Source organism: Hippopotamus amphibius, chromosome 12 (genome assembly GCF_030028045.1).
Source record: "Hippopotamus amphibius kiboko isolate mHipAmp2 chromosome 12, mHipAmp2.hap2, whole genome shotgun sequence".
Taxonomy (NCBI): domain Eukaryota; kingdom Metazoa; phylum Chordata; class Mammalia; order Artiodactyla; family Hippopotamidae; genus Hippopotamus; species Hippopotamus amphibius.
In genome coordinates this window covers 62,439,976-62,466,512 of record NC_080197.1, presented here as the reverse complement: position 1 = coordinate 62,466,512, position 26,537 = coordinate 62,439,976, and the positions used below count along the sequence as shown (strand labels likewise).

At 37.0% G+C, this 26,537-nt stretch overlaps 1 protein-coding gene across 1 annotated transcript in view; it reads right to left on the bottom strand.

Annotated features, from left to right (window-relative positions):
* Positions 1 to 4,272: 4,272 nt before the first annotated feature.
* The window catches only part of ABCC9 (ATP binding cassette subfamily C member 9), a 142,526-nt gene continuing 120,261 nt past the window's right edge, over positions 4,273 to 26,537 (bottom strand). The window contains exons 32-40 of the mRNA XM_057702727.1: positions 21,666 to 21,767; positions 20,966 to 21,086; positions 19,554 to 19,684; positions 18,746 to 18,824; positions 16,759 to 16,867; positions 15,308 to 15,411; positions 12,985 to 13,118; positions 10,939 to 11,001; positions 4,273 to 6,536 (exon numbers count right to left, since the gene is read on the bottom strand). Coding sequence (XP_057558710.1) covers positions 6,399 to 6,536; positions 10,939 to 11,001; positions 12,985 to 13,118; positions 15,308 to 15,411; positions 16,759 to 16,867; positions 18,746 to 18,824; positions 19,554 to 19,684; positions 20,966 to 21,086; positions 21,666 to 21,767 — 981 coding nt within the window. The 3' untranslated portion in view covers positions 4,273 to 6,398. The remainder of the gene's footprint in view (positions 6,537 to 10,938; positions 11,002 to 12,984; positions 13,119 to 15,307; positions 15,412 to 16,758; positions 16,868 to 18,745; positions 18,825 to 19,553; positions 19,685 to 20,965; positions 21,087 to 21,665; positions 21,768 to 26,537) is intronic.

Below are 26,537 nucleotides of genomic sequence, written 5' to 3'. Positions count from 1 at the left end.
CTTCTTTGCCCCTGGGAATTTGCTTCTCTCATGTTTTTTCATATAAGACGGCTCTAGACACTACAGCGATTATATGATATTTAAATCATAAATCATTCTGTCATCTCTATATTTTATTGGCACACGTAGCTAAACTTTATTAAAATATTATTTAAGCCAAGAATTTCCCATGAAATACTAGGCTTGCTAATTTTTTCCCTACGTTTTTGGCCAAAAGCCTAGATGCCTTGTGTTTCCAATATAATATTTTACTGCATTTAATATAAGCTGGGAGTCGTCAAATGGGAACAAAGAAAAGAAGCTCCTATTTTCAGGTACAATTTTGTTACCCCTCAAATCTGCCTTCTGCCACTTTCTCTCTCCTGTATGCCAAGGACACAGCAAGTTCAGTGCCTGGGCCAAGTGCTTGGCACTTAGAACTGGAAGTGATAGGGCACCGGGAGAAACGGGTGCCTCTATCTAAAGTGTGCTTGTGATTTTCATATGTGTTGGGAATCCTGAAATGAGTGGGATGGTGCAATTCCAGGTGAGTGTTACGCTCATTTTGAATGGGTGGCTGTGAGAAAATGTCTCACAGGCTGTGTGCTATGCAGTCATTCCCACAGGGAAATAAAACTTGGGCTTAAAAAGCCAATATTTGGAAGTGATTCCTTATGGCAGGAGATTCTGTCTTGTTTTCTTATTTTAAAAGAAAATTACATCCTTCTTTGGACTTTCCTTCTCTCTGGAGCAAAGGTAGGGTATGCGAGCATGTGAAGAATGCCCAAGGGTATAGTCAACTACCACTTGAGTGCTCATGTGATTGAAAATAGTTCTCCCTCCTTCCAGTTTTCCTTTTTTTTTTTTTCTCCAAATAATCAGTAGCCAGCCCAGTTTCATCGCTCTTTTCCTGGAACTACTGGTTGCGATTTGGGTTTCTGGTCTTGCTTTCATGTCACTCACCAGACTGTGTGAAATTCACCTCAGCAGAAGACGTTACTTCCAATTGGCTCAGACCTTCTGGCCACAGCTTTTTAGGCCAGAGGTTGATTCTCGACCCAGAGTGAAGTGACGCAAATTTGAACAGTCAAACATAAGATCCAAAGACGAGCTGGACAAAGTAGTTTCCTTGCTTGATACTCAGACCATCTGAGAAGTGAAGATAGTGAGTTGTGGGCCCAGGTGCTCCAAGATTTCATCTGAGATAGGAACAATCAGAAAGGCTAACGCAAGATGAGGAAGGCGTGGATAGAGGGATGGAAATGGCAGCTCAGAAAGGAAGAAGGAAGCTGAGAAGCTTGAGACAGAGAGATAGTATTAGAGTGGATGGTCTCTAAACCTTGCCCCGTCCTCACTCTTCCTGACATCCAATAATTATGAGGTTCCTAGATCCCAATGCACAAATCTCCCTTCAGTACCACCCCCATCTTCCTACTCCCATTCCCTGGGGTCAGAGATCAATGATTAAATCAATGATTTGGGGGTAATTCATTTAAATCCTAGCCTCAGTTTTCTCATCTGTAAAATAAATACAATCGATAGTTATTTCAGAAGATTTTATACTAATTTTATATACTAGAAAGCTTTGTACTACCCTGGCAAATAATCTCCCTGAATCACACTGTGTTACTCAAAGGTGACACTTAGCAGATATTCAACAAATTATCCATCAAGATGAAATAACCAAAGTTTATTTTCATGCAATCTTTTTTAGTAGGGAGACAACCATCTTTCAAATGTGCCCAATTTACTAGCTTTCATAACAATTATTATTTATTTACTTATTTTTATTTATTTATTTAAAAAACTTTTTTGGCCACACTGAGTGACATGCGGGATCTTAGCTCCCAGTCCAGGGATCAAACCCATGCCCCCTGCACTGGAAGCATGGAGTCTTAACCACTGGACCACTAGGGAAGTCCCCACAGCAATTATTATCATCCCTTTATTGAACTAAAAAGAACCTGCCCACCATAACCCAACAATGTGTTGCCACTATTACCTTAAAAAATGGTAGAAAATGTGGGTTGAACTTCTTATCACTGAAAATATATTTCATTATCGCTTCTCAGCCTTTTGGCTAAGACCAAGTGTGAAAATATATTTTATGACTTATCAAGAAGTGAAATTTCTTCTTAAGGTGATTTTTTTTTTTGTCTGTAAGCATCTCTTCCTGCCATCTACTCTAAGCACTTGTATTTGACTTATCTATGCACTGCATTAATATGTGCTGTGAAAATTCATAGCAATTGTACACTTCTTTAAGGCAGCAAGTTAAGATAGATGTGAATGTACACACTCATGTGGCTGGGGGGGCACCCATGTATATTGAGAGGTTGGGGGATAGACTGTAATCTGTGAAAGACGGTAACAGTAAACTTCACTGGAGGATTCTGTTTATGCCTACTTTCAAAGGATTGATGAACATTTCGGGTATCTGAAAGAAAGAGATTAGGAATATTAAAAAAATTGCTCTTAACTAGTGTTAGAACAAAGCTCCAACCACTATGAGTCAAAGTGCAAATACTTAGATATGGAAGAGTTGGCCTAAATCCACTTGGCTCTGATAATATGAAAGGTCAATAGTCTTTCATTTAATAGAAACTGATAACGTGTATAAATAGCACATAGTGTAGCTCTGTCTAAGAGAAAACTGGAAATGAAGCAACATTAGCCAGTGTTGCATCGTTGCTGTTATAGGAACAAGTTTCTTATTTTATGCAAAGGGCAGATTAAGTGATAAAAATAATCATAAGTGATAAAAGTAATGGTAAAGAGGTTTGAAAACACAGCTGTTTGCCATTAATGTGTAGGGTATATATGGAGATGGTCTATGATGGTTGGTGGCACTAAAATCACAGAAGGCATTCTTCTTTGAGCCAATTAACTTATATAGCCAGGTATGGCTCTCTTGATCTTTGTCAATTTAGAAATAGGGCATTGGTGACCGTACTGTGAATGACTAAGGGAAATTAGCTCCAGTCTGTAGAAAAATAAATAATTTAAATACCATGTAGGGACTTCCCTGGTGGCACAGTGGTTAAGAATCTGCTTGCCAATGCAGGGGACATGGGTTCGATCCCTGGTCGGGAAAACCCCACATGCCACGGAGCAACTAAGCCCGTGCACCACAACTACTGAGCCTGTGCTCTAGAGCCCGTGACCTGCAACTACTGAAGCCCGCGTGCCTAGAGCCCGTACTCCGCCACAAGAGAAGCCACTGCAATGAGAAGCCCACGCACCGCAATGAAGAGTAGCCCCCACTCATCACAACTAGAGAAAAGCCCGCATGCGGCAAAGGAGACCCAGTGCAGACAAAAAAGAAATAAATTTAAAAAATTCAAAAAATACCATGTAGTAGATATGTAGAATGAATATATGAACTTTCATATGTCAGCGATGATGATACCTAGAGGAAAAATGTGAAGGTGGCAAGAGGAGTCAGCATCACAGGTAATTTGCCTTCCTTCCGTACTGTGAAACATGAAACCTACCCAAACTGGTCACGTTTACACACTAAACATTTGGAAATATGAATTCAAACTCAGCAGAATAACGTGCAAATCATTCAACAGGGAATTCAGGTGCGGGTAAAAAAAGCTTTGCATCTTTTAAAAAAATTACCTCTTGGATCACATATTGCTGATTAAACCACAAACAAAATAGCGTTCAGAGTCCTTGTTTATATCTTCTTAGCTAAGATTCAATTCATTTCACTATGCTTCCTTTATGACGGTACTATGGTAGTTCATTCAATGTCCCTGAGAAGCTCGTTTTGGCAATCCAGGGTAGGTTAATGTCAGCAAAGATAGGAAGCATGTGGAAAGCTCCTCCAGCATGTTATGGCTTCATGCACAATAAAAAGAAATGAGAGTGGTGACTGAAGCAGGTCAGCGATTCCCAAACTGGGCTAATTATGAATCTTATCTGGAGGCATTTGCTAGAAATACAGATATAAGCCCTTTCACTTGAGAGTCTGAGCTTTTGAGCTAGGTGAATCTTACTAATGCTTGAGCAAATCTTGTAAATGATGTGTAGTTACTAAGGAAAAGTTAAACAAGTTACAGCATACAACCTCTTGGCTGCTGTCTTATCCTAAAAGGCTAAGATTAGAAGATTGCATTTAATACAGCTGATTCACTTTGTTGTACAGCAGAAACCTATTTTCATACAAATCTTTATGTATTTACTGCTTTTAACAAATATTAAGGAATTAAAATTGGTACAAATGATTTGGTTAATTAAACGTAAAATTTGTGAATGTGAAATTTGATTAGATAAAGGCTGGTCGTCTTCTACAGATATTTACCTATTTAGTAAAAAATTATTTCGAGATGAGTCATTTCCATATTCAATAGATCATACATACAACACAATAAATGATTAAACAATTTAAAAAACCATCCTTGACTTTATTCAGTCAATTTAGTTTCATAAACAAACACTGAAGTGATGACAAGATATAAGGAAACCAGTGACCTCTTGGGTGTGAAAATGGTATATGTGATTTTCTGTTTGGTGTAATTAGATATGCTTCTGCTGACAGTGCCTGGATAGCAGTAGAATTTACAAATATTGTGAGGGATTATTTAAATGGGTAAATCCCCATTTCTCTGTGAGACGGAGGTATAGCTTGGTAACAAGCATGATGTAAATTCAGCCTTACAAAGCATTTGCATGCCAGAAATACTTTGAGGAGATTGGTGGAATGTTTAGAAAATATTTTCAAGATCAAATCAATAGTTACTGATTTTGTTCTGTTTAGCTTCCAGGAAACAATAAGAGGATTTTTCTCCCAATGAAGTTTTACACATACAACAAAAGTTGACAGTTTGAACTAAGTAACAGAGGACATTTTTGTCCATCTTTGTGAAACTTATTTTAGGTAAACATCAAGACTCTAAAGTCAGGTGAAGGCCCAGTCATAAATTCTGGATGAATAAATATTATAGATTTTCCAACTGTGAATACACAATACAATAAACCGGGACACAAGAACTATAGGGAGACAGCATGTATTCTCTTTTTCCATCCATCATAATTCTTCAAAATCTTACAATGCACATGGATCCTCACATGAAAATCGATGATATTTATACAAATGGAAACAGAATTGCAGTAGAACACTTTGGCTGCCAGCAGGACAATGAAGGTAACTTTTAATATTTTTTGAATTTATTAATTTACATTTAAGCAAAACATAACACTAATATCCCATAAATTTTGATGCACTGTGAACACGCACATTATAATTAGAATAACATTTTTGATACACTTTTTACATGTACATTAAAACTGAAGCAGGATCAAATGTATACCTCTGTGACACCACTGGGCATAAATGTATAAAAGAAATACATTCTTCCACCTGGAAATAGACACTTGTTTTACATATATATGTACACCTGCATATGTATATGTATGTATGTAGGTATATGTATGTATGTATACATATATCCTACGAAAATAAGGCCACTCGCCTATGCTCCCAAATCTTAAATCTTAAATAATGTGGAATTTTAGGGCTCAAGGATCATAACCACATCTAATGATTAAGTAAACCATAGAAAGCTGTAATTGACTCGCCACTGAAAGGCTGAGCCTAACTACTCTTTGAACTTCAGTCTGGAAAAGGCACAACATGACTGATATCTTAAGAACGCTCCTCTTACTTGGCAGGAAAAAATGGAACCTTACGTATAATGTGTCAAATTTCAAACTCTTCATGATCTTTCTAGTGAAGGTTTTACCTTTACAGAGTTATTATAAATGTGATAACTTCTTGGCTACAGGAAACAATTTAGGTGAAAAAAAGAGACCACTAAAAGAAACATCAGTATTACTAATGTTCGTGAATACAGAATATTTTCTCAGATAGTAGATAATGAATTTGAGTGTTTCATTTTCTAACTGATTAGAAAACCTGTCCTCCTTTTATTTTATTCCAATAACACCTGGGATATCAACAAGAAGGAAAACATATTCTTACAAATAAGAGTATAATAATACTGAATACTGACTGTAATTTCTATGCCTGAGAGATATTTACTAGCCTTAAATATAGCAGTTGATTTACCACTTTAAGTAGCTTACATGTTTTAATACAACCTGTTATTCTTAAAAGTAACGTGGCTTAGTCTTTAGAAAAAAAATCAGTAATGAACATATTAAGCAGTAATTGCTTGGAAAGCAAATCAAAACCAAACCAAACCAGGAAGAAGAAATGTCAACATAGGAAATACAATATTCACTGGTAAAGTGATGTTGTTACTAATTACAAAATTCCACAACATAACAAGTAAGCCTCACAAAAGTGTGTAAAAGCTTAAGATGCCACTTTCCAAAGGCCAAGCTGATAATCTGTTAAGTAGGTTATGATGGCATTGCTTTAAATACACGTATGGTTTTAAGATATTCCTTCACATGTCTGCGCGAACGAAAGAAGCAAATACCCCATCTTCCTGGGCCAAGAGGCTTTCTGGAGTGTCATATTCTAAAATATTTCCTCGCTTCATCACGATAACTAGGTCTGCTGTCAGAATAGTGTGAACCCGATGCTGTGAAAAAAGAATAAATATACTTGTTATAAATTTCAGGGCACCAGCCAAAGCAATGGAAAATGCATATTTCACTGATTCTTCAAGGACATTTATTTATCCTGGGGATCCAGGAGGTGCAAAAAGCACAGCCCTTCTTTCTCTTTCTTATTTAAAGTATGATTTATTTACACAGTTTTAAACACCAGCCAGTGTGGCTGGGTCTTATACAGGCTATATTAAATTGAGTGTAGCTAATATAATAATTTCATCATTTTCATGGAAGCGTGCGCAGGCTAACAAATGTTTGTCAAGTAATTAAATGATAAGGAGAGTCATCATGAACCAGCTGGGTTATAGTTTAGTCTAGACTAAAATTATCTCTTGAGTAGAGTCAACTAATTCTCTGGGCTAACACACAGAAGAACCCTGGAAGGTGGTTTGATTCTGGGAAGACCATATGGGGAAGTCCATTCTGGCATGCAATGTCTGAAGGAATCATTCAGGGCTTTAGGTAGGCATGCTGTCTTTTTGCCTTTAGCGAGCACTGCCACTCATTCATTCTCTCTTCCCACATGGGTACCCTTTGGAGAGAAGCTTTGGCATTAGTGGTTAATCATAATAAAAGCTACCACCTATCGAGCATATACTATACATTAGGTACTCCACACATACTTGTTAATCATCAGAACATTCCTCAAATGTGGGTGTTATCTCTCTCCACTTTATAGGGGAGACCATTGGCGTTCATAGAGACAAAGCAAAATCAGATCACACAGATAATAAGCAGCAGAACCAGCATCCACACCAAGCTTATCAACTTCAAGGTGAGAGCTGTTTCCACTCTGCCATCAGACTGTTTTGTCGGGAGGATCTGGTACTTAGAGGATTGTTCACCTGTCATTATTAGCATCGTGGTTAAGCATGCAGGCTCTGAAGTTAGAATGGACTCATGCTTTGGTTGTGCAATCTTGAGCAACAAATGACTTTTGTATGTTTCAACTTTCACATCAGTAAAATGATGGTCGTCATAGTACCTGCCTTGGAGAACGGTGGTGAGGATCAAAGGAGAAAACCCATGTAAAAAAATACAGCACTTTGTCTGATACATATGAGCAAATAATAAATGTCACCTACAATAAGTTTTTTATCGTTAGGATTTACAAGAGAAAAGTCTTTGCAGTGGACCTTTTCACTACTCTTGCTAAGATAAGTGCTGTCCGATAGAGATATAATGTGAGCCATAAATGAGGCACACGTAAGTTTAAATCTCTTAGGAGCCACATTTTACAAGCACAAATAAACAGATGGGATTTATTTTAGTAATGTATTTTACCAATAGACTTCAAATGTTATTTCAACATATAAGCAATATAAAAATTATTAATGAGAGCTTTGACTTTCTCCTTTTATTAGTATTAAGACCTTGAAATCCACTATGTATTTCACACTTACAACACCTCTCGATTAGGACCAGCCACATTTCAAGCGCTTAAAAGCCACATGTGCCAGGACCCACCATACTGGACTTGAACTGAGCAGGTCAAAACATCAGCATGCTAATGGGACTGCAGAACCTAGAAATATTATGTGTTTAGTTGATACATAGTCTTCCAAGTGTCTTCTCCTAACAACCCAAGTCCAACCTAAAGCCATCCCCAGAAGCAGAGGCTTATCCCTTGCTCTGGGCCATGCAGATGCAGTAGTCTTAATGTTCATGCTTTCAGAAAAGCAAGCAGTCCTGGCTGGAACTCACAACTAGAGGGGAAGAGCAACATGTATATGGAGTGTCATCAAGATGCCAGCTTAGCATCTTCACCACTATTTTCAACATCCATAGACAAACCTATATCATTCACTAAATACTGGCAATTAATGGTATATAATTAGGAATTATCACACTTCGAAGGATAATGTTTATTTATCTTTGAGAACAGACCAGAGCCACTTGCATCCCCATGCATTTAGAAAAAAAACATAATGAGCTATTTAATAGCTGCTGTGCATTTCCTTCAAGAAAATTAATTCTTCAATAACCATATTATAGATACTAAAAAAAAAAAACCTGATTCTAAACATTGCCTTGATATTCTAAAATAATGTTTATTTTTTAAAATATTGAAAAAAATGGCCTATAGAAATTAATATATCGTGTTTACTCCATGACTCTAAATTATTTTTTGCTTGACAAAGTGTGGTATCAATTGTCATAGCATTGATGAAATTTTCAAAATTCTCCAGAGAAATTAATCTCATCACAAGTGAAGAATAGATCACTTTCATTAAAAAATGCCATGCACTATTTTGGGGGTATGAGGCTTCTTTTTAGAGGCCTGAGAAAATTATCTTTTAAAATTATTCCTCAACTTTCAGTGGCAGTTAACGAAAGTAACAGAAAATCTTTTATCAGGGAAGGAAAAATAGTCACTCTTAATAGAGCTAAGGATTGTTGTACAAAGGGTCTACCAAAGTTGGTGGAGCTCTCCCTCATATGAGCCTGGTAAGAGGAGTTGGTCCCATCTGTCCTCCCCCACAGCCTTCTGTGTGTCCAGGGGAGAGAACTCTAGATGTCCTGGTGGCCACCTCCACACTGGTGGTCTTAAAATGAAGAATGGGTGAAAGACATACAGGTACATAGAAAAGTATTCAGTGAATGTAAGAGAACAGAAATCAGGGAAGAGAGCATAATTTTCTGATGAAAAAATACAAATTATGCTCAAGCAATCTTTCAGGTGTTGACTAAATGGGACCACCCAACAATACCATGCATCATGCAGAGTAAAGAAAACTTGTCCTTTGAGTAAACAAGGGTCTGTTTTTCCCCTTTTAATCTGCCTTTTAAGGGGGAGCAGGAAGGTCTTTCTCCCCATCTCTCTAGTGAGAAAATTCTTGAAAATATTATAGAATCATTTTTCAAGTTAGCCAATTCTCTCACTCATTAAGGTATGAATGAATTAATCAGGTAACTCCAGGGCAGAAGGAATCACAGAGTTCACTGGGAAAATGAGAGAAAGTGGATTTCTCTTTCCTTAGACCCAGTTTACAGAAGGTGGGCCCTGATGGGGACTCATTTCCAGTCATCTTGCAAAAGCTGCACTTCAAAGCATACGCCTCCCATGCATTATTCACCAAACTGGAAGCACACACAAGCACTCCATCCCACACATAACTCCTATGACTCAACTGTTAAACTTAAGTAATTATTAAATTAAACATTGCATTCTTCAGGACAGGTAAGGAACCGCACATGTACGGTACTTAAGGACACTTACAGAGCATCCCCAAGGATGAAACTGTTCCTTAGGATAGAGGTAAATCTGGGTCCAGGTTTTGTACTGTCTCTTGTGCATGTATACATTTGAAAACACATGCAAGTGCCTCGTTTGTATGGAGCACAACGGAAGCACCCGGTTGAGCTGATTTGTGTAATAATACCCTGTAGTTAGTTCCCTTGTCACATCCCTCCCCTTTCATCTCTGCATTTGCTTGGCCTTACTGGGAGGAGGTCGCTAAGATAACTACCAGAGAATGGGATACTTGGCAGAGTAGCTCATGATGTCTACTTGTTGGTCATCACCAAAGTAGAAAAGAGGCCGTTCTTGAGAGCGAGCAAGTTTGGAACAGTATCACACTCCACTAATATACCCTCAGATAAGACTAAAACAAGGCCTGCATCCAAAATGGAAGAGACACGGTGCTGGAGAGGAAAGAAAAATGGAAAGAAGAGAAGAGAATCAGCAAGAGGGAAAATGTCTAAGCAATTCATTTAAAAAGTAGTTTTGTTAAATCTAAGCCTAAATGTCAGTAAGAATCCATCCATTTGCAAAGAGGAAGAGACAAAACCAATGGCAATGCCACACTGGGCATTACAAAGATTTAGGCAATTCTTCAATCTGATTGGTGCTATCTAAAATCAGAGAAAGTATCTGTCTCTGCTGGGATCTCATTGCCTTCTTTTCACAAACAGCTAAATAGACAGGAACATAGAAATTAAGAGTAAATAGCAGAACAGGCAATCAAACTGATGAATTTTGCTTCTGAAACTGATTATCAGACAATTTGATTATTTAAAAAAAAACAATCCCATATGAACTACCATCTGCATCTAGTGAAAAAGTACAGGCCACGACCTGCTGGAATCCTGAGATTTAGAATGTTCCTTCACTGTAACCTAGGAGAGGCAGGTAGAGCAGACAGCTTGGCAAAAAACAGTGTAAAGGCTTTCAAAGCATAGCTGGGTTTTTGGGGGTTTTTTTCCCCCTCTCTATTTTTTTCTTTTTTTTTTTTTTGCACAGATACAGAAATATTAGCAGAGAAATACATGATTCAACATAAGTATATTTTAATTACTCAAAAATAAAGACTATTGAATCTTGGAAGAAAAACCAAAGAGGAGTAAATCAACTCTGTCTCCCATACTTACAGCTATTGTAACAACGGTGCGGTCTGCAAAAGCTGTCATTACCACTTTCTGTAAAATGTTTTCCTGCCAAAAAAGAAACAGAGTCTGAATTTTTTCTGGACTATTTTCTCTTGCCATAATATTTTGTCCCCAGGAACAGGGCTTCCACATGCCCAAGTCTTCTAGGGAAGGTCTAACAGGGAGCAGTGCCCAGCAGCAAGCTCAGGCTTGGTTCTGTAGTGCCTTTAAAATGCAAATAAAACTCAATTGATCAACTAGGATGACTGATAGATTTATTGCCAGGAAACAGAATGAGGAAAATGAAACCAAATGGGTGTGGAAATGCTCACTTGAGTTATGCCACAAAAAGGACGTATTCAAAACTAATAAAACCCTAAAATACTATTAAGTTTTGGGTCAGAAAAGGAAAAAATAAAATACATGCCAAAAATTTGGATTTTGACTCATAAAAGTACATTCCAGGCAGGAATTATTTTTATTCCCACCACAAACCCTTGTTATCATTATATTTTAAAAGATGTCCTGGGTAAAGATTCTACCTCTCTCCTAGAAAAGAAACTCCATTACCTAAATCTTAATGTGAAGGAGTTAATTCTTACAACCACATGGCTTATTGACAATTAACTCATTCTTATTCTCCCTCCTTCTCGCTCTCTCATCTTTAATGAAGCAGTACTATCCTTATAATAACCCACACTATTGTAAGAACTTAGTAATTAATACTAATTTTGCTGTAGTTATGTTTACTTAGTGAAATGGTTTCATTAGCAACTACCTCACTGCTTTAAATTATCTTAACTCTGAGAAGGATATGTAACTTTGTATAGGTACTTTAACTGATTAGTCTTACTTAATACAAAGAAATTATGTCAAATTAGCATCTCTACATATAATTGACTCAATAATCTTGAAACTGTTTCACATTTTTGGGTAGTTTTATTCAATCTAAAGTATACAGCAAGGAAAGAAATAAGATTTTTATTTTTGTCCTTTCTGATGCTAAACTTTTAATATCAAGCTGATTTTTATAAGAACAACATGAATTGCTAGCTCATACCATTTGCAGTTCAACATGACATTTTCCCCACTCAATCACAACCTTCCAGACAGATCTTTCTTGGACATAATTTGACACATTTTTTAAACTTAATTTTCATTTTATATTGGAGTATAGTTGATTTATAATGTGTTAGTTTCAGGTGCACAGCTAAGTGATTCAGTTACATAAATACATATATCCTTTTTTTTTCAGATTCTTTTCCTATATAGGTTATTACAGTATATTGAGTAGAGTTCCCTGTGCTATACAGGGATTGAATATGTATTTTATATGCGGTTGTGTGTATATGTTAATCCCAAACTCCTAATTTATCCCTCCCCCATGTGACACTTCTAAATGATTTCTTTCAAAAGGCAAAGTTTCTGCTTTGTTACCATGGATACATTGAGAAGGCCATTATGAATTCTAGCCACTATTAATTTTAATGAATCCCTCTTCAAATTGTGTTAGAAAATGATTGCTTTCTATTAGCAATAGATTCTATTAAATAGATATTTGCATACTTCATTTTAGAACTTCCATGACACAACACTTGCATACTTGAATACAGTACAGTACTCTTGTCAGCTGAGCCCTGGACTTTTACTGTTTTGAGGATTTATCAAAAAGTGATGGCACTGAAAAAAATAGATATATGTGTATCTCTTTGCTGTACACCTGAAACTAACATTGTAAATCAACTATATTTCAATTAAAAAAAAGTAGAATGGAGAAAAGTAAAGTAAAATAAAATAAAACTAGAAAAAAGAGTGATGGCATATTTATTTGATGCTTATTGACAATAGGAGCTCATTTAAAACAAGAGTCAAGTCTCCTTTATTGAAATTCTCAATGTGCTGTATAATTGGTTGATCAAGGAGAGGGCTGAGAAAATACTCAGAACAATAGTACTGAGGATTCAGAATCCAATCAGGAAAAATAAATTGTAATTTTCACATGCATTTCTTCAACTCATCAATTTAAAGATGCTTAGACGAGGCACTCACTGTGGCCATATCAATGGAAGCTGTCGCTTCGTCCATGATGAGGATACTGCTCTTGCGGACAAAGGCCCTGGCGAGGCAGAACAGCTGTCTCTGTCCCACGCTAAAATTCTCCCCACCTTCAGTGACAACTGCATCTAAATCAAAAAAGGAGCAAGGACATCACTAAAGAAATGATACTAACATTTTCCTTTGGCAAAGTAACGGAAAACCCTTTGTGTCCAATAAGAACATGCTGGATATCACTTTGTACTGGTGCAAGGATTTCATACTGGAAAAGCAAAGAGGAACTTGGGGAAAATGAAGATGATCCTAGGTCATCCTATGTTTGACAACAGCTGGTAAACTGCCTTCTTATAGCAGGATATAAAATAATATTAAACATTTTAAAGACCGGAAGACCTTGGAGATTATTTAATTATTTAATATAATAATCCATTATTATTTAATATAATCATCCAAGGCCCAGAGAGGTGAAGTGGCTTGCCCAAGATCACATAGCTAATTGGTAGTAGAGCTGGAAAAGAAACAGAATATTCTCAACTCCAATACCTGTTCTCTTTCCATTACATCATCCCCTTGGACTATAAGCTCCAAGTGGGTAAGGACTGTGTTTGTTTTTGTTTATCAATGTATTCCCACTTGGCATCTGACATAGTAGCTGAATAAAACTTTATTGCATGGATAAATGAGTTGTATCCTCATTATAGTTTTCTTTTTTTAAATTTTTTGGTTTCAACCATATTTTATAAACTACTACTGGGAGTTTAGCTTAAGTTCTGTTTGCAAAATAATCTATTTTATTAAGATTCAGACACTTTTTAGTAGGGCTCAGAGAGGAAATTTCTATTGATTATTGTCTGACTGCATCAAATTCTTATAATTTCTCATGCTTGGAGGCTATGCATCTATTCTGCAAATTTTAATGTAAAAAAAAAAAAGGAAGCGGGGAATGATGAAATGTTCTTCACTAAAGTTGACCTGAACTAGATTGTTACCAAACCATTGATGTAATCTTTATTAAAACAATGAGCATAAATAACGTTCAATTACAGAGTGTAAATACAATTCCTTCCCTGTTGTTTACACTGTACCCCAAATACTATGCACACAATTCAAAACAGGTACATGCAGTTCTCATGTTAGTGAGATGTAACAGTCTTTCCAATGGGGGGAGGGCAGAGTCTTTACCAAGAGAAAAAGGTCTATAAGCATTATCTCAAGTAGACTTTTCAATTTTTCAAGTACATTCCCCGGCCTTCCAGAGGAGACATCCAAAATTATTATGGGAAAGTTCACACAGACCTCTGGAATTACTCCCACAGTCTGACACTGGCAAAGTCAATAAAACTATCCTTAAATACATGCTGTCTCAATTTTGTTTGTAGGATGCCTTTTCCTTGGGACTGAATTATAATCATAAAAGGTATTGTTTTCAAGTAGGTCCCCTTTCCCAAATAAACTAACAAATAAACATAATTTTATTTTGTAGGTTGATTAAAAAAAAACTAGATGCCAAACAACACAATCAATCTGGCAACTACATATTATGTATTAAAATTAGAATATCAACCAAATATTATCTTTCTGATGCTTTCTGCGTTCAGGTTTTAAGGAAACTGAAGTCCAAAACTACAGATGTTCACTTTCATAAATGAAAGGCTATATCATGAACTCTGTCTTGTTTCATTAATCATGTTGTTCTTTTGTTATTCACGTTGTTCTTTTGTTTTTGTCATCAGTTATTTGCCGGAAATTATACTACCTCTGGGACTGAATTTATCTCAGGGATGGTTTGAGTACATTTCATCTCTTACACAAGTATTCAAACTGATCCTGCAGCTAGGTAATAGAAAATAATGTTTCCCAAAAATTTATGTGATGTAAGTAAAGGAATATGCCCTCCTGGCAGCAAAGAAAATGGCTGCTAATGTGGAGAAAATACCTCCTTCTAAAAGGCACCAAGTCCTCTCATCTATTTACTGAGGGTGTGAGAGTGTGCAAATCATGTGAGTAGAATGACCACAAGAAAACATTCTAATCAAAGTGATCTGTATCCATCAATGGTGGAAAGACTGAAGAGATAAATGTATTAATTGGTCTACTTCCAAGTGCTCACATAGAACACAAGGTTATAAGGACTCATCCTCTTGCACCCTCTGTAAAAGGCACTGGATTTTGAAGGGTCCTAATGACCTTTAGGAGACTATTTTAAACATAAGAAGATTTAACACTAGAATTATGTGATCCTAGCATAAAATGTAGATAGAGATATGTTGAACTCATTGCATATATAAAAAATAAATGTATCATTTAGAAAATATACCTAGACCTCCTGGTAGGGATTTGACCATATTCTTCAACTGAGCAATTTCTAGAGCTTCCCAGAGTCTGTCATCTGTGCATTTGCACTCTGGATCTAAATTAAATCTGTAGGAAAAAAATGAGTTAATTAGTGAATAAATTAAAAAAAAGATTTTTGATATATGTCTGCTTATTGCTTATTGTTCTTTCCTTAAAATGTCAATCCTCTTTGTTTTGGTTACTGCTGTATTCCCAGGATCTACAACAGTGCTTGGGATAGAACAGGCATTCAATTCACGCTTGATGGGTGAATGAATGACCTGAATGTTATGAGCAGTGGTTTTTGATGATATAATTAGTAAGTTTAAATGCATGATAAGATTTGATAAATTCATTAAATTGAATTTGTCCACTTTCATATTATGTTTAATGTAACCTGAATAGTGTCTAGCAAATTATTGCTACAGAACTGATGTTAAATACCTAAATCTACATGGGAACACATAATGCTATTTCAGATGAGCTATGCTGCACCAACCACGATAACAGTATTCATAATAAATATATTCAGCGATAGACTTACTATGATATTGCTAAATAATCTGAGACACCCAGAACTTTTAATTAAAGTAATTTTATAATTGAATATTGAGCAATCTTACATACATTTTCTCTTCAAGACAAGGAAGTAAAAAGTGGCAAATACTTTGCAATTAAGTAGATGGAGGAGGGGAGCAAGAGAGAACAGAGGGTGGTTGGAATGAGAGACATAATCAGGTGGATGATAACAAAGTAGACTTCAGAGTCAGACAAACTTTATTTGGAATGGCAGTTCTATCACTTACTAAGTGTATGAACTTGGCCAAGCTACAGTTTCTCTGAGGTTCAAAATCCTCATCTGTAAAATGGGGACAATAAAATGAACACTAGAACAGTGCTCTGAGGATTTGATGAGATGATGTATCAATACTTAAAGGACCTAGCAAGGAGTAGATACTTCCAATCTTTTTTTTTTTAATAAGAAACCACAAACCAGGCATAGTGAAGACTGTAGCAACTTCTTTGAAGCAATTTTGGTGGAAAGAAAAGTTGTGGGGGATGGGAGGGAATCAAGGTATTAACCAAACTCAGTATCTGCTGAGGCCAGACCAGACACACAAGAGATAGACAGAATGACTATATGGCGGACACCTCAGAAATATCTTCCAAGAATCACTGTCCCCAAGTACAGAAGAAAAAGTGATATTTGTACAGTCAAAAAGAGATGAACTCCTGAAGGTACAAAGGATGGGCTTCTACAGGTTAATGTAGCCACTCCAGGTGCCCCAATCCAAACTGTGGGACAGAGTATTTGACCTCATCATCTTACTAACATCCTTTCACACCTACCTGAAAAGCAATTCTGAGTAAAACCCTTATGAGCCAAAGGGTAAATCCTGAGGCACCTGAGTTTCTGTTGAATACGTCACCTACCGAATAGAACCACTGAATAGTATTGGATCCTGCAGAATGATTGAAAGTCTAGAACGTAATGTGTGCAGAGGCAGTTTTGAAATGTCTATCCCATCAATGACAATCTTCCCTGTCAAAGAAAAACAGAAATGGCAGGCATATAGTAAAATCACAAGTAAAATAATATTTGTTTACAAACTGGAAGTACTTTCCTAGTTCAGGACTAAAATTCAAAAGATGAAGCTTTCCATTTAAGTATTAAAAACATCGTGATATGTCTCTATGAAAAATAAACATTTCAGTGATATTTGCTCTTTCTTCTGTATTTTCTCCTAAAGGGATTTCCACTTTTTATTCAGTTTACATGGTTCATACAAACCAAAAGTACTTTTTTCCTCAATGGTCCTCTTCCTTCCAATCTTCCTTTATCCTGTTCCCGGCTTTATTTTCCTCCACAGGACATTCTATATACATTTATTGATCTTTTTAATTGTCTCTCTCCCCCAACTAGAATATAAGATCATTGAAGATGGGCATTTTTGTCTGTCTTATTCACTCGTTTATTGATTGAACAGTACAGTGCATTAAGAGTAAGAAAATAAATACTATGACATAGGTATCACATTTTAGTGAATTTCTCCACACTGTACATAGACTTGTGCAATCTTGATGTCCTTGCCTTATACTGATAGATTTATCTTATCATATCGCTTTGTGCAAAGACAATCTTGCTCCATGAGATGAGCGTGCTCAGAGAAGAATGGTAACTGGAGTCCCTTTTCCAGCTGGATTTTGATCCAAAAGCAGGCAAGGTGATTAGCTTAAACTTTCTTTCAGGAATAATATATTATCTATTAAAATCGCAGTTGCCAAATGGTATTAAAAAGACAATGAGTCATCATAGTCCTCATGGAGCCTGAAACGATGCTTCTGGACTCATAAGAATATGGCTAATCTATTATGTTTCATCATAACCACGGTTTTTAAATGAAAAGTTTCAGTCCTCGTTGGATCATGTAATTGACTTATAATGCAAATCCCTCAGAAAATCCTTAAAGCATCTGTGTGTTTTTACCAGCCATGGAAAGAGCAAGCTGCTCACACAGAGGCAGATACCTACCCTGTTGCTAAATCTATACCACAAAGAGCCTGCAATGACCACAGTTCAACTTTGTTGTTCATAAACCAACCTCTTTAGCTCATAGAGCTGTTGTGTAAATTAAATTAAATAATATAAACTGTCAAGCATGATAAAAATGTGAGGTACGATCACCATTATGACAATCATTACAAATAATAATAGTAAGTGCTTCTGGAGCTGATGGAAGCCCTTTCATTCAAGATAACGCATGTGCTGGCTTATTTACAGGCTGCTCGATAGACTAAATAATGTCACATATTTTTTTCTAAAGCAAAGATTAGGTTATTTCCATGTAGAATATTTTACTAATTTTGTGGATGAATAAATATTTTTATATATTGTCAATATGTGCTTGGCACTTGAAAGCAGTGGTTGGTTGCCTCCTCACAAAATGCTCGACATCATTAAACCACATAATTAATAAGATGATGGTAAGAGTCATGCCCCAAGATGAAAATGCAGATTACTGATCTTCTTTTTATTCCTTTGATGGAAAGATATATATATATACACACACACATATATATATTTAGTTTGCAGGAAGTAAGACAGTCTTTTTCTCTCTCCCTTCCGCTTGAAGTACCACCTGGGTGGCCCTGTTTTCATTTTACCAATTTAGTAGAATTATCTAACAATAACCTCTAGACCTGAGTTTAGGGCTAATAATTTTATTTACCTAATTCTATGTGTTTTCTTTACTCCTAGACTGTTTACCTGGGATACCTGTCTCAGATCATGGGTTTCAGGACACAAAGTACTTATAAAATATTTGCTTTTAATTTCTGCAGGATTAGGTAAATTGATGTTGCATTTTTTTTTAAGGAAGAGCATCACATGGTTAATAAAAAAGTCGAGTTAGTCACTCACCATCAAATATATCAACCATCCTGAAGAAAGCCAGAGACAGCGATGACTTTCCACTGCCCGTGCGACCGCATATGCCCACCTAAGAGAGAGGAGGACTCAGGCAAAAGATATAAGACAGGCAGAAGTATTTTTAACTTAGGTAAGATACCATGATGAAACTGCAATTCCATTTAAACAGTTACATTAAAATCATCATTCTCTTCTCATATCTCCCTTAGGAATTATTATTAGCAAGCTAAAAACATGGGGTCTTCATCAAATCTTCAATGATTCCACTCTAACTCTTTTGATTTCTATGTGGGTGTGTTGTTTTATCTCTGTGGCTTCATTTTTGCACTTAGTATGTTGTTGACCTAGTAAAAGGTTATTCTATTTCATCTTAGAAGTGATTATTTTATAACAAAATGTAAAATTAGTCCATTTTTCTGCACATTTGCTCTTTTTGCAATAACTAAAATCAATCATTTTGGGACTAGAGCTAGTATAAACACAAACGTTCTCAAGGGGATATCTGGAGTGGTCATGAGCCAAAGGCTAGAAATTTTGAAAAACACGCCTATTGTTCACTTTCCTGATCTGCATGGGAGACAAATGAATGGCAATACAACTTAGAGAATGTGTCTCTTATCCAGATCCGCGGTCTTCCTTTTCCCCTTTAAGCAGATAATTTGATCTGTAAAGTGTAGGGAATATAATGGGAGCCCAGTGAGACTGTGCTTGGTTGGGGTGGTAAAGAGCTGAGGTGGTAATGGAGTGGTTCCATCTGGGGGTTTGTATGAAATAAATGAAATGGCAGTGAATTCCATACCTTTTGCCCAGGTTTGATGTAAGCCTTGACGTGTTTGAGGACAGGTTTCAGGTTATTTTCATATCTGACACACAGATCATGAATCTTGATCTCCCCTTCCTGAGGCCAATGTTCTGGAACTTGAGAAGGATCTGGGGGGTGGAAATGGAGTGGAGGAAGAGAGAAAGAGAGACAGAGACAGAGAGACAGAGATACGGAGAGAGAGGTAGAAAGAAACACACACATACTTATATGCATTTATACTTACACCCATATATATATTTTTTCTAAATTGAAAGTATTGTAATACTGAACCAAATTCTAAGTTTTTTAAATTAAAATTTCATTTAGAGTAAAAGCCTCTGGATTAAGAACTTTTAAAATTGTTTTTTGTATGTTTTCTTTGGAGCATGAATGAGCATCCTGTCTCCCAGCATTCCATCACTCAATTCTATTCATAGTAGTTCATCTGTGAATGGATTCATATGTTCGGTCAGTTGGTCATCAAATATGTGAGTGCTTCAAATGTGAAAGGTGCTGTGCAGGGTGCTGGGAACATGGAGATGGAAGCCATGCCTCATGGTGCTCACTGTGTCCTGGGGACACATGTAAGTGAGTTAGCCCCTATAGGACTGCATGGAGAGCCACGTGATGGAGGCCAGCTCAAGGTGCTCTGGAAACAGAGATGGTGGTAACCTGAGAGTTCCTGGAGGGTTTCAAGAGGAGATGGTGCCTGAGATGAATTTTAAAGGATAAGAGGTGGGGAAATTCGTTTCAAATATACATAGAAGAACAAAGACAGAAAGCATAGCATGTTGGTATGGCCTGAATAAAAGGTGAGTAGGTGGATGGTGAGGTTTGAGACTAGGTAGGTGGGTAACCGTTGACTAATGAAGGGTCTAGCAGACTGAGCTAAGTTATTTGGGTTTTGTCTTGAAGACCTGGAGAACTACTGAAGGATTTAGGCAAAAGAATGCATTTTTTTAAGCATGAGATTTGCATTTAAGGAAGATTATTCTGTCTTCAGTATTGAATTTCCTGCCACTTTTATTCTATAGCAAGGCTAAAAATCTCAGTATTTTAAGATCCAAGTTTCTTGGCATCTAAGTTAATAAGTTCTTAACAAAGAGAAAACAATAGTTCATAGTTTAGGTTGGTACTTAATATAATACAGTCCAAAAATCTTTATCATTCTCTATAAATATTACTAAATAATATCTATTTGGATTCTGGTTGTATCCAAGACTTTTCAGGCCTAAATAATCACATCTTTTCAAGTTCAAGTGTACATTATCAAGCAAAGTCAAGATGAGAGGGATTCTCTGGCTACTGAAGTGGAAAACAAAAGCAAAAATGACAATGTGCCTGACACACAACTAATCTTTTTTAAAAGTAACTGTTTAAGTGAAACAAAATAATACTGAGAACAATACCCATGGTGCCTTCATAGTTCTCAGACTCCATAGTCAAGAAACTGTTCACTTTCTTCACCGCCCCCATCTCGACCTCCACGTCAGCCAAGTTCCTCACAACCCAATTCAAATAATTGGTTATCTGTGTCAGGTGACAAAAACAATGAACACATATAAAATGAAGAGACAATTTTCATAAGCATGGGCTATTAGGGGATAGGATGCTTGGACGGTTCATATAGGTACAATTCATAAAAGTGGCAGGATATCAGAGACCAGAGAGGATGTCATGGGATAAAGCTGGCAAAGAAGGTATCTGTTCTTCTTCAAGTGTTCTCAAATGTCACTGTTTCGTGAACTGTCCTGACTTCCCTGCATAGTGGCTAGTTGTAGGGACCTCTGCTTCCACTTACCTCATTTATATTCACATTCAAGTTAGTGTCCCTAAATGTGTGGTGAGCAACTCAGGACAAGAATCCCAAACAGCCTTGGGAGAACTCTGACCATAGGGTTTGAGGAGTTTCTAAAAATTGGTCCATAACATCAGAAATGAATCCATGCCATCCTAAAATGCTGGGTTTGGGCCCAAATTTATTATTTGCAGACCATCATCTTGTTATGAATTTCTAACTCCTCCTCTAACATCCTCAAGTAAGAGTAGATAATAGCTACAGAAAGTACCTTCAACACTGTACAAAAAGAGATTTTCATCCATACGTACCGTAAGTGCATACAGAAGACCTAAGCCCACCAATCCAGAATTGGAAGACCCACTAATGGATGCAATAGATGCAGTGAGAACAATGCAGGCTCCCAGGTAATCCTAAAAAGGAGTGAGAAAAAATGTTAAAAGATTTTCCCCAAGTTCTTAAACCAAAGACCTCAATCAACCCAGGTGATCACTAAGAGAATAGATGCTACGCCTTGTATGCCCTGTTAAGTTTCAGAAGAACATTACAGAAGGTAGGGAAGAATAACAACTTATACTATTAGGTCTGGAGAGGAAATGAGGCAAGGCTCTGATTATATCCATGCAGATATGCTTTCAAAGATATTAAATACCTGGTCAGAAATTAAGCTGCAATTTTTGCCCTGACCAGGATCGGACACAGGGTTTTTTTTTCTCTCTCTCTTTCTTTCTTTTTTTCTCTTATCTACTGAATTGTGTTGCCAGAAAAGCAATCATTTTTGAACTTAACTCTCTACCTTAAATTTCATGCATGCTTATACCAAGGTTGCGATTAGCTCTCTTGTATGCTAAGTCAAGGCCTTTGCAGAAATTTGCCTCTGGTTAGCTTGCTGGGATTTGTATCTGAACTTTTGTCAACCATCTGGACTCAGAGTCTCGACACTAAGTCTACAGATTTCATAGAAATAAGAATAAATGTAATTTTTCTTCCTAAATTAGAAATATGGGCATGTCTTTTTTTGGCGGGGGGGCATGTCTTAAGAGTATCTGAATTGTCTGTGACTCAATGATAAACTCTTCTGAGAAATTTTAAAAATTCATTAAGGCCAGCTTTAAATTCAAAGGAGAGATAAGGGACATGTGTCCATTTTCTAACACACTCTTTCTTCCCCATTTCCCAGTATTCTTAGGCACTATTATGTCTTATCCTTTGAAAAAGCAATTTTTAAAACTTGTCATGCTGATGTGTCACACATGCCAGAAGCGGAGAATTTCAGGTATGAATATTTCTAGAATTATCTTAAGTCTCATCTCACTGGTGATGACCTTCTCTAGCAAGATACATCTCTGAGACCTCAAAAAAATAACTAGTAACTAGGTGATAAGACTTTAGTGACAGTAATAGAGTGTTTAACATGCTGACATCAAGAATGCAGTTTGTCTCTTCCAAAATATAGCAGATGGAGGAACACTCCCAAGGTCATTCTATGACGCCACCATCACCCTGATACCAAAACCAGAAAAAGATGTCACAAAAAAGAAAATTACAGGCCAATATCATTGATGAACACAGATGCAAAAATACTTAACAAAATATGAGCAAACAGAATCCAACAGCACATTAAAAGGATCATGTGGGGTTTATCCCTGGGATGCAAGGATTCTTCAGTATACTCAAATCAATCAATGTGATACACCATATTAACATATTGAAGGATAAAAACCACATGATCATCTCAATAGATGCAGAAAAAGCTTTGGACAAAATTCAACATCCATTTATGATAAAAGCTCTTCAGAAAGCAGGCACAGAAGGAAACTACCTCAACATAATAAAGGCCATATATGACAAACCCACAGCTGACATCATTCTCAATGGTGAAAAACTGAAAGCATTCCCTCTAAGAACAGGAACAAGACAAGGGTGCCCACTCTCACCACTACTATTCAACATAGTTTTGGAAGTTTTCGCCACAGCAATCAGAGAAGAAAAAGAAATCAAAGGAATCCAAATTGGAAAAGAAGTAAAACTGTCATTGTTTGCAGATGATATGATAGCTATGCACAGAAAATCCTAAAGATGCCACCAGATAACTACCAGAGCTAATCAATGAATTTACTAAAGCAGCAGGATACAAAGTTAATGCATAGAAATCTCTTGCATTCATATACACTAACACTGAAAAATCAGAAAGGAAACACTCCCATTTACCACTGCAACCAAAAAGAATAAAATACTTAAGAATAAAGCTACTGTATGGAGACAACTATAAGACACTGATGAAAGAAATCAAAGACAATACAAACAGATGGAGAGATACACCATGTTCTTGGATTGGAAGAATCAACATTGTGAAAATGACTGTATTACCCAAAGTAATTTACAGATTCAATGCAATCCCTATCAAATTACCAATGGCATTTTTCACAGAACTAGAATAAGAAATTTTACAATTTGTATGGAAACGTAAAAGACTCCGAATAGCCAAAGCAATCTTGGGAAGGAAAGACGGAGTTGGTGGAATTAGGCTCCCTGACTTTAGGCTATACTACAAGGCTACAGTGATGAAGAGAGTATGGTACTGGCACAAAAACAGAAATATAGACCAATGAAACAGGATAGAGAGCCCAGAGATAAACTCACACACATATGGTGACCTTACCTTTGACCACGGAGGCAAGAATATACAGTGGAGAAAAGACAGCCTCTTCAATAAGTGGTACTGGGAAAATTGGACAGCTACATGTAAAAGAATGAAATTAGGACACTTCCTAAAACCATACACAAAAATAAAATGGATTAAAGACCTAAATGTAAGGCCAGACACTATAAAACTCTTAGAAGGAAGACATAGGCAAAACACTTTATGACATAAATCACAGCAAAATCCCTTTTGACCCACTTCCTAGAGTAATGGGAATAAAAACAAATATAAATAAGTGGGACCTAATGAAACTTAAAAGCTTTTGAAACTTAAAAGCAAAAGAAACCATAAATAAGACAAAAAGACAACCCTCAGAATGGGAGAAAATATTTGCAAATGACACAACTGACAAAGGATCAATCTCCAAAATATACACACAGCTCATGCAGCTCAATATCAAAAAAACAAACAACCCAGGGGACTTCCATGGTGGCAGTGGTTAAGAATCCGCCTGCAGGGGACATGGGTTTGATCCCTGCTCAGGGAAGATCCCACATGCTGCAGAGCAACTAAGCCCATGTGCCACAACTACTGGGCCTGCGCTCCAGAGCCCGAGAGCCACAACTACTGAGCCCGTGAGCCACAACTACTGAAGCCTGTGTGCTCTAGGGCCTGCATGCCACAACTACTGAGCCCGTGTGCTGCAACTACTGAAGCCACATGCCTAGAGCCCATGCTCTACAACAAGAGAAGCCACCACAATCAGAAGTCAACGCATCACAACAAAGAGTAGCACCCGCTCACCACAACTAGAGAATGCCTGCGTGCAGCAATGAAGACCAAACATAGCCAAAAAATAAAAAATACCCCCCCCCAAAAATCCAACCCAATCCAAAAATGGGCTGAAGACCTACATAGACATTTCTCCCAAGAAGACATACAGATGGCCAACAAACACATGAAAAGATGCTCACCATCACTAATCATCAGAGAAATGCAAATCAAAGCCACACTGAAGTCACCTCACATCAGTCAGAGTGGCCATATCATCAAAAAATTTAGAAACAATAAATACTGGAGAGGGTGTGGCGAAAAGGGAACTCTCCTGTACTGTTGGTGAGAATGTAAGTTGATACAGCCACTATAGAAAACAGTTTGGAGGTTCCTTAAAAAACTAAAAATAGAACTATCATATGATCCAGTAATCCCACTACTGGGCATACACCCAGAGAAAACCATAATCCAAAAAGAAATATGTACCATAATGTTCACTGCAGCACTATTTACAATAGCCAGGACATGCAAGCAGCCTAAATGCCCATCAACAGATGAATGGATAAAGAAGATGTGGCATATATATACAATGGAATATTACTCAGCCATAAAAAGGAGCAAAACTGAGTTATTTGTAGGGAGGTGGATGGACCTAGAGTGTGTCATACAGAGGAAAGTAAGTCAGAAAGAAAAAAACAAATACCGTATGCTAATGCATATATATGGAATCTAAAAAACAACGGAACTGATGAACCTAGTGGCAGGGCAAGAATAAAGATGCAGACATGGAGAACAGACCTGAGGACACAGGTGGGAAAGAGGAAGCTGGGACGAAGTGAGAGAGTAGCACTGATATATATACACTACCAACTGTAAAACAGAAGGGTAGTAGGAAGCTGCAGCATAGCACAGGGAGATCAGCTCGATGCTTGGTGAAGACCTAAAGGGGTGGGATAGGGAGGGTGGGAGGGAGGCTCAAGAAGGAGGGGATATGGGGATATATGTATACATATAATTGAGTCACTTTGTTGTACAGTGGAAACTGGCACAACATTGTAAAGCAATTATACTCTAATAAAGATACGAAGAAAAAAATAATAAAAAATGATTTTTTCAATGATAAAAAACTGAAAGAATGCAGTTTGTCAAGTCAGCTCACATGTGTGCATCCTTGCTTCTTTTTAAATAGCACCAAAGATCAAATTGTTGGGGAGCGATCAATGATCCCAGCCTTGGAATCAGAGATCTGGGTTCAAGTGATGCCTTTGCCAATTATCAGCTAGTAAATCCCTCTGAGACTGAGTTTCTTCTTTGGAAAATAGAAACGATACCTATTTCACAGGGATTTTGAAAGAAATCAAAAAGATTAAATATCAGTTAGATTTACCCGCCTCCATGTAAAAGGATGTGTTTTTTCTCCCCGGATGATTTTCAAAGGTTTGAAGCAAGCTTAAAAGTTTGTGTGCATCATAAAACATCAAAGGATAAAACAGGCACTAAAATTTAATTCTGTAGTGATTCCCATTATCTTTACAAAGAATAAAGGAAGAAATCATGAGAGTTAATCTCCTGAGGCAGTAAATTCCATAGAGGTAGTAAATACTCCTTTGATCGCTTCTTCCGACGTATCCATTTGTTAACAACTTATCACACCCCAATCAGAGAGTTCTTTCTTTTCCCTCTTTATTTGAAGCAACAACTACATGAATGCTGAATCTAACCAGCCTGGGCTGCTGTTTCATATTTTACAAATGCCAACGTGTTC